This window comes from Castanea sativa, chromosome 8 (assembly GCF_040712315.1).
Source record: "Castanea sativa cultivar Marrone di Chiusa Pesio chromosome 8, ASM4071231v1".
NCBI lineage: Eukaryota > Viridiplantae > Streptophyta > Magnoliopsida > Fagales > Fagaceae > Castanea > Castanea sativa.
Window position 1 is genome coordinate 8732333 of NC_134020.1, and position 9577 is coordinate 8741909.

The following is a 9577-nucleotide window of genomic DNA, read 5'->3' on the forward strand; positions in this document are numbered from 1 at the left end:
TCTAAATAAATTGTGACCCAAATACACTGGTCAGAACAGCTTTGGGTGGCTACACTATTATATGATGTTGCTCTTTATTCATAGGGCTAATTTTAGAAAATGGTTTCAATATGTCACAATTTAAAAATAGTTCGATTTTTTTTATTATTTTTTATTGAAACCCAAATAATTTCAAAACAATATTAGTTTAAATAATATTATTTTTTAAATATTGCCCGGTGCCCAGCTCTACCGTAACTTGTTTCTCAAAATAATCAAAGTAAGAAGCCCATCTCTCTCTCTCTCTCTCTCTCAATCAAGAGCTTTTGGAGGGTGAAAGTTTTTCAGCTACAAAATCAATGAGTGAGTATAAAGTTTCTTTTTTTGGAAACTCTCTTTTTAATCAGAACCAATGTTTCATACTTCGATTATTTTGAGTTTCTTTGGGTTTTAACTTTGCCAAAATTGCTTGTCCTGGTGTTCCCATAAAAAGTTAGCTCTTTGCATCCGAACTTTTCTCTTAGCAAATGGGTTTTTGCCATCCCAACAGAAATAACTTGCACACATGGTTTCTGTATCTTACAGCATCTTCATTTTTCTCAAATTAAAGTGGGTTGGTCGTGTGAGGGCTCAGCTTTGAAAAGTTCTGATTTTTGGACTTATTAATTATTCTATGTTTGTGTGTGTGTGTGTGTGTGTTTTCCAGCATTACATGTATACTAGGTTGACTAAAAAATTGGCTGAATTTGGACTCATTATGTATTTTTTTTTTTCACACCTTTCTGTTGTCTAGTTTACATGATCTTGTTTTTCAGTATGAAATGTACTAGTTGTATATATAGAGCATTCCGGTTTTTCTTTTAAAATCTAATTCAATTTTTTGTTGCAGTTTCTATTTTCCACTTTTCTGTGTTCTTTTAAAATCTAATTCAATTTTATTGAATTCCAAGTGCATAACCTCTTCATTTGTTTTTTTTTTTTGGGATGACTTGTGGCTAAATCCAATTAGTTGAAAAATGATCCATGAAGTCAACCACAACTTAGTTGAATTTAAGTTAATTGAGAAATTTCCCCTGATAGTTTAGTTAGTTTCATCAAATTATACTTGATTCAAAAGTGGATATAAGATTTTCATATTTTTAATGGACACTGGTTTATGAATCGTATTTCTGAACTGGAAGGTAACAGCTCTGAAAAATTATGTTGCAGTGGATTCTGAATGCCATACAAATGTTCGTGATGGGTATTTAGATAATTCATCTGATGTGGAGCTTCGATTAAGTAATGACGTTGCAACAGTTGGAAGTTCTCATCTTGCACAAACCTGTGAAATGTCTCAAAATTCTTCTAGAGCAGAGTCAACTGCAGTTGAACGAGACGAACCATATATGGGCCAAGAATTCGAATCAGAAGCTGCTGCACATGCATTTTACAATGCATATGGAATGCGTATGGGTTTCATACCACGTGTAAGCAATCTATCTCGCTCAAGGCTTGACAAATCTATTATTGGTCGAACATGGGTATGTAACAAAGAGGGCTATCGAGTGCCTGATAAGCATGATATGAAGACTGTGAGGACACGGTCTCCCACTAGGGTTGGTTGCAAGGCAATGCTTTCAATAAAGAAACTGAGCACTGGAAAGTGGTTTGTTACAAAATTTGTCAAGGAGCACACTCATGTGTTGGTTCCTGGAAAGGGTCGAAAATCATCAATGTATAATCAGTTCCCGGTCAGTTCTTCACCATTTATGTATTTCATATTGCTGCAAAATTACTTTTCATGTCTAGCGATGGCACTAAACTATATTTGCCTATGATATGTTGGAAACTTTTCTGTGTATGATTAATGTATTATATACTTGCTCCATGGCATGCTTATCGACTAGCATCAAACCCCAATTCTTTTGAAGAAAAAAGAAAAAGAAAAGTTATGTTGTAGTTCCTGGCTTCCTGCCTTCCTAGAAATTCAATTTTGCATCAGTCCAACTAAAAAAGTTTTTTACTGTCTTTATAATATGACAATTTCGTATACATATATGGTATTTATTAGGACAAAAGGGAAGGATATATATATATATATATATATATAGTTAGTGTGTATGTGTGTGTGTTTCATTCTAAATTTCAATAAATAGGTTATATTCCATACACATGCAGACCAGTTGTTATGTCCTAGTGTTATCTGATTGGTGATTACTATGTTTGTCACCCCCTATTTGTGGTGTTGATGCCAAAACTATTAGATTGATGGACTAAATCTGTGGCTAGTAGTGGAGAATAAGTTTTAATGGTTGAAAACTGCAACTCTATGTTTCTGGATCTTCCCGGGTTTCTGATACTTTCAATTGAATATGAGTATCTAATGGATGGAGATCTAATGCTAGATCAAGATCTCTTGTTTCAACTGAAAGTCTCATGAAGGTAGATTTGGGTAGTTTTGACTGAAATGATGAGTTGTGTTTAGGGATAAGGATCCTCTCCATTTCCACATGAAAAGGAGAGTGTCCATTTAATGGCTAAGATTGAGAGTGGAGTAAATGTCGGGTGTGCTGACTTATTTAAAATTTAACTGTGGTTAAACCAAACTAGAGTTATAAATTTTTAAATGAGCTAGCACAATCTAGACCCTACATTTACTCCACTTTCACGCTTAGCCATCAAATGGAAACTCTGCATTCACTTTGAAATGGAGAGGATTCAAATCCTGTATTTAGACTAAAAACCGGATTGTGTGAGAAAGTAGCAAAGAAAATGTGAGAACCTATCAGCCAGAGATGTGAGGTTTTGAGTAAGATAGTTACTAAAGGGTGAGTATCCATTTGTAAGACATGTCCGTTTAGCATAAGCTTATTTGGCTTTTTGATGATTGTTTTTCTCTGAAAGTGGATCAAAGTAAACTTGTACTTGAAAAAGTGAGGTTTTAAAAAGCTGTATATAAACAAAATAAGCTAAATGCTAAAAGCTAAACGAAAAAGCTCATGGCAAATGGATGTTCAAAATACGTAATAAGTGAGGTTTTAAAAAGTTGTACATAAACAAAAACCTCATCTTTACTTATTTTCTAAAGGGACTTCCCATTACCCATTTTTAGAGAGAAAAATAAGGAGGGCAAGTGGGTGTGGTCAAAATTTTCCATTTCTATTGCTTATGTTGTTGATCTCAGTAGTTGGACTAGAAGTTAAAGTTCCATGAGAGAAAATAATGATGTTAGGGCAATCTATGAAAATTTTCAACTCGGTCCTCTGGGTGACATTATGGACACAATTCATAATCCTTTAAGATGCCATCACACTTCAAGCTGAAGTGAGATTCATATTAGGGAAATACTGGTCCACCACTAGCAAGATTCATATTAAGATAGTATAAGTTACTATTTCTTGGAAATCAATGTGGTCTACACATTAGCTTACTCCATAGCTGTTCATTAACCAAAGGATACTTTACCTTATAGTTATTTTTGTAAAGCAGCTTGCATTTTTTAGAAGCTTTGAGAACTAACAGAAGGGTTGCTTCTCAAGTTGCTAGAGCTTCTTATATTATGCAAAGCTATAGCCCAGCCAAACTAGCACTTAAGCTTTCATAACCCATATATCCAGTCCATTGAGTTTCCCATATCCTGCCTGGATTCTTTCATTATGGGATTCATTCTATATTCATTTTGTATTCTAACCATTAGTTGCTCTCTTGCTTTGGCAAAATTTTGTACACATTACACCCTTTTTCATTTCCTCTTGTATTTTTAACTGCCACCTAATATCAACTCTACCCTTTATCATTGGCTCCTATTTGTGTGCAATTAGGTAGCCATATGGATTTGATTAGATTAGAACTTAATATCCTGCTGCAAATTATGTTTTGGTTTGAATCTAAAGCTTTTGTCAATCTATGGAAAATTGTATAGATCATTGCTTTCAAAAGTCAGAAAAATTGTTACGTATTTGGATGGTATCTTCATTGTGCATTTTGTTATAGGTGAAAGAGAAACAGATTCTAGAGAGAGAATTGAGAGAATCCAAGAAATGAAAAACCTGTATTATCACACACTAACAATAGATTAAATGATTTAGATATTTATACACTGTTATAGCTAACCTCTTCTAACTAACCAGCGGGATTTAAGCTAAAACTAACTTACTTTCTAATGAACTAATCACAGATGTACATGCGGCCACTAATCACAACTAACTCAGCCACTAATGATATATACTAAGCTACAGGTAGTTTTACAGAACTTCTACTAAACTACATGCTGTTTTCTGCTATCTATGCTGCTCCTTCTGCTCTGTACCTTCTGCCTTTACGTCCCCCCTCAAACGAAGGGGAGGGACTCTCATGAGTTTGTGAACAAGGAAATGAAACTGAGGAGAAGGAAGTGACTTGATAAAGACATCAGCCAACTGATCAGATGTAGAAATATACTTAACCACAAGATTCTTGTTTAAAAGCTTCTCCCTAACAAGATGGTAATCAACTTCTACATGCTTAGAACGAGCATGAAAGATAGGATTAGAAGCTAAGGCAAGAGCAGAAACATTATCACACCACAAATTGGAGGATGATATAAGTAAACACCAAGATCTTTAAGCAACATCCTCAACCAATTAAGCTCAGCAGTAGTTATAGCCAAAGATCTGTATTCAGCCTCTGTAGATGACCTTGAAACTGTAGGCTGCTTCTTAGCAGACCATGTGATAGGAGAGCCACCCAAAACACAACCAGACCAGTGATGGACCTCCTATCTATTGGATCACCAGCCCAATCTGCATCACAATAGGCAGAAAGAGACAAAGGACCAGCCTGAAAATGAATCCCCATATGCAAAGACCCTTTCAAATATCTGAGAATCCTCTTAGCTGCTACAAGATTATGTTGAGTAGGCTTGCTCATAAATTGACAAGCTTGTTGCACAGCATAGGATAAATCTGGTGTAGGAAAATATCATATACTGAAGTGCCCCAACCAAACTTCTATAGGCAGTAGGATCAGTGAGGAGAGGACTATGAGCTGGAACAAAATAATGATTTGAGGCACAACGATTAGAGCAAGGCTTGCAGTCAAGCATGTTAAACTTGGTAAACAAATCCTGAGCATACTTAGACTGATGAACGAAAAGACCAGAATCTGTGTTCAATCTGAAGCCCAATAAAGTAATTCAAGCAACCAAGATCCTTAAGAATAAAAGAAGAACCAAGCTGACTCACAATCTCAGTAACAAAGGAAGAATTATTGCCAGTGATGATTTATCCTCAACATAAAGCAGCAGATACACAATATGAGAGGAATGAATGAGAATGAAGAGGTTACTGTCAGCACAAGAGGCATGATCCAAGATGAAACAACTGAGTGGTAAAGCTGTCAAACCAGGCCCTTGGAGCTTGCTTAAGGCCATAGATAGCTTTATGTAATAGACACACATGGTCAGGTCTTGAACACATATATTCTTCTTGTAAAACCCCATGAATAAAAGCATTGGATATATTTAATTGCTCAAGAGACCAGCCAAATTGCACTGCTACAGCAAGAAGAATTCTGACAGTAGCAGGCTTCACAACAGGACTAAATGTCTCTTCATAATCCAAACCATATTGCTGCAAGTAACCCTTGGCCACCAACCGTACTTTATACCTAGCAATATTGCCACTGCTATCCCTCTTGATTTTAAAAACCCATTTATATCCAACCACATTATTACCATAAGGGAGAGGAACAAGAGATCAGGTATGCTGTTGTTGAAGGCTAGCAAATTCTGTGTCCATTTCTGCAACCCAATGAGAGAACTTGGAAGCCACAGCATAAGAAGGAGGTTCAGTAACAGCATAGTCAGCCTGAACAGCATATGCTTTGGGCTTAAAAATACCATTCTTAGACCTGGTAAGCATAGGATGAGTTTTGGTTGAAACACTAGGGGCAGACCGAGGTGGAGACACAGTGGGGATAATAGCAAGAGGAACAAGTAAGGAAGCGGTGTCAGTAGAAGATGGAGAACAAGACACAGGAATAGAACAATCAGAAGCAGACGGAACAGAGAAAGGAAGCAAAGTAGCCAACCAAGGATCAAAGGCAGGAAGAGATGAAGGAGAAGAAGACACAGAATCCATACTTGAAAAGGATTGAAACACAGATTCATGAAAAATACAGTGAGGGGAAATATACACTTTCCTAGTAGAGACTTCCAAACAGATATAACCTTTGGAAAGTGGGGGGTGGCCCAAAAAAATACACAACTTGGACTTTGGATCAAATTTATGTGAAGAATAAGGCTTCAAAAAAGGAGAACAAGCACAACCAAAGACCTTTAAAGCATGAAGAGAAGGCTTCTTAAGGTTAAACTTCTGCCAAGGAGACAAAATTAAGAACAGAAGATAGAATCCTATTAAGAAGATAGACAGCAGTACTGAAAGCATAAGACCAATAAGACAAAGGAAGATTAGTCTTATGAAGCATAGCCAAACCAATCTCAACAATATGTCTATGTTTTCTTTCAGCCACCCCATTCTTTTGAGGGGTGTAAGGATAGGAAAGTTGATGAGAAATACCATTTTCTAGACAAAAGGTCTTAAATTGTGATTAAAAAATTCACCACCACCATTAGACCTTAAAGCTTTGATTTTGGTATTGAACAGTTTGAACTAATCCTCAACAAGAGATTTAAAATGTAAAAACACTCTAAAGACATCAGATATATGTATAAGCAAGAATAGCCATGTAAAACGAGTAAAATCATCAACAGATATCACATAAAACCTATGTTCAAGTACAGAAACAATAGGAGCAGGGCCCCAAACATCATAATGAACTAATTTCAAAGGAAAAGTAGTACTGGATACATGTTTTGGAAAGGAAGATTTGTGCGTTTTAGCACTTATACAAGAAACACATTGTGAAATAATATCACTAGGAGGAGAAATGTTAGCAAAAGGTACATCAGATAAGGCAGAATGCAATATCTTGGAACAAGGGTGCCTAAGTCTTTGATGCCAAAGCAAAGCTTGAGCAGAAACGGCAACAATGCAACTTGAATTGATAGAGGATGTAGGTGAAGATGAAAAAGAAGCATTGGGTGGAATGGAATAGACACCATCTTTACTCAACCCCTTGTATAGGACCTTCCTTGTAGGTAAATCCTGAATTGAGAACTGATGAGCATCAAAATAACAAAAGGCATTATTTTGTAGACAGTTTATGCACTAAAAGCAAGTTTGAAGCAATTTGTGGTACACTAAGGATGTTATTAAGATTGAAATTGTGGAAAGGAGTGAGAAGCTTACCATTACCAATATGAGTAACTGGTAATTCTTGCTCATTGCCCACTGTAACAGTCTCACCAGCTGTAGGTTGTTCATGAAGAGAAAGCTGAGCCAATTCTGGTGTAATATGATCAGAAGCACCAGTGTTAATGAGCCAATTCTGGTTTGAATGAGAACCAGAGTTTGCAGCCATTGAACTTGCAGCCATTGATGCAAGCTTAGCTGGACGATGTCTCCCTTGATATGCGAAATTCATTCTATGGTAACAATCTGAGTAGTATGGCCACTCTTACCATAGATCTGACAAACAGGTCTTTGACCTTGTTGAAAACTAGACTTGGATTGAGACTATGAAGGGGAAAACTGACCTTGACCATTGTAGGATTGGCCAAAGAACTGAGACTAACCAGTAGGAAATTGAGTAGATTGACCACCAGAGAATTGACCATTGCTGTTACCTCTTCCATTATCATGACCACGATTGTTGCCATTCCTTCCTGTTCCTCTGTTGAAGGATTGATTGAGCTGATTAACTGCCATAGCAAATGAAGAAGAATCTCGAAGATCAAACCTTTTCTTGATCGATCTTTCTTCAGCATTTAGCAGAGTATTCAACTCTTCAAGAGTAACTACATCATTTCTAGTTCGTATGGCTGAAAAAAATGCACCATATTTTGGAGGCAAAGCTTCAAGAGCTAAATGAATAAGCTCCTCCTCATCAACACAAACTGCCACAGCACCAAGTTTATCACGAATTTCTTTGATTCGTTGAAAGAAAGTGTTCATGCTCTTTGAACCTTTCTTAAGACTCCTCAATTCATCCCTTAAGTTGAGACTATGAGATCGAGAAATTGAAGCAAAACGTTTCTGTAGGATCTTCCAAACTCCTCTACCAGATTTTTGACCTACTGTGAGAGTCAAAATTGACGGAGAGAGAGTAGAATTGATGAAAGTGAACGGTGCTTGTTCACGATTCCTCCACTGGATATATTCAGGATTAACTTCAATGGTATAATTCCCTGAGCTATCCCTAAGAAGAGGATCAGGAGCTTCAAGATTATCTTCAATGAAGTTGATCATTGAGTAAGCTTCCAAAATCACCTCAATTTGGTGTCTCCACACCAGATAGTTGTTGTAATCAAGCTTTATAGTCATCATGCTCGCCATGTTAGACAGAAGCAGAAGCAATAATGAAGGATTGACTCCATGAGTAGAAATTGTATGGCCTATTTGGATGGAGGGGGGGAGGAGGGGGAGTGGAGGGGAGTAGAGTATAGTTGGCTAAAATTAAGCTAATTTTGTGCTAAATCTACTCTACTCTCTCTCCCTCTCCCTCAATCCAAACGGACCAGTAGTGTGTGTACTTTTGCTTGAACTTGTAGTAGAGGAAGTTGAATTTGCAGAGGACGCCATTGATGGCTCTGATATCATGAAAGAGAAACAGATTCTAGGGAGAGAATTGAGAGAAATAAAACTGAAATCTTAAATGTGTGTGTGTGTGTTTGAATCAATTGCAGACAATTCACAACCCTAATCTTTCAAATAAGATAATATTAAAGCCACCTAGGATGTTATTATTTCCGTTCATGTGTAGACAGGAGGTTGCAGGTCTTGGGGTTGGTACGAAGAACTTATATTAATCCATATTATTACTGTGTCATGGCAGTACCATCTGGTCCTTGTATCCTCTAGATATTGCTTAGGAACATATACCTTTTGAAAACTAATCAGATACTGATGCAAAATAGTTTGTGATGTTTTTTCCTTTATAAATACATCAATTCTGGTAACTGTTTCGGCATTAGCAATGCATTTGTGTTTGTTGACTTTAACTAATATTTTCCTTTATTTTTTTGTCGATACGCTACCTGCAGAATGAGCACACGAGAATTCAAGTTCAAGAGCTAACTAAACAGCTTCTGGTTGAGAGAAAGCGGTCTGCATCATATAGAGGAATCATTGACATTCTATTTAAGCACATTGAGGACCACACACATTACTTGTCTGAAAAGGTTCAGAACATAGCAGACTGTGTAAATGAGATTGCATCTGAAGGAAAGAGCGTCAAAAACTCGAATGCTATGGGCAATAAAATGTAAAATATGGATATTTTTTTCTTTCTTTTTTGAATTAGTTTCAGTAGATAGTTACTTATCTACCTTAAATGTTTTTTTAGTTGAAATAAATACTATTTCATTTCTAGTGTTCTTCTTTATCTTCTTTTTTATCTTGAACTGAGAAGTAAATTATTGCATGCAAGTGCTTGTGTGCTTAATGTACATATGGACAGCGAAAGGCATGGTATTTGTGTTGCATTCAGTAATAAGAGAATAGATTATTTAGGAGCA

General features: G+C 36.5%; 1 protein-coding gene across 2 annotated transcripts; it reads left to right on the top strand.

The window, feature by feature from the left end:
• The first annotated feature begins 202 nt into the window (after positions 1–202).
• LOC142607173 (protein FAR-RED IMPAIRED RESPONSE 1-like) lies at positions 203–9577 on the top strand. Of its 2 annotated transcripts, none has more exons than XM_075778596.1 (3): positions 203–342; positions 1189–1712; positions 9104–9577. In XM_075778596.1, exons 1-3 carry the CDS (start codon positions 339–341, stop codon positions 9326–9328), a joined length of 753 nt encoding a protein of 250 aa, XP_075634711.1. In that variant the 5' UTR covers positions 203–338; the 3' UTR covers positions 9329–9577. The 2 variants fall into 2 exon arrangements, with proteins under 2 accessions (XP_075634711.1, XP_075634712.1); XM_075778597.1 differs by lacking the exon at positions 203–342 and adding an exon at positions 404–588.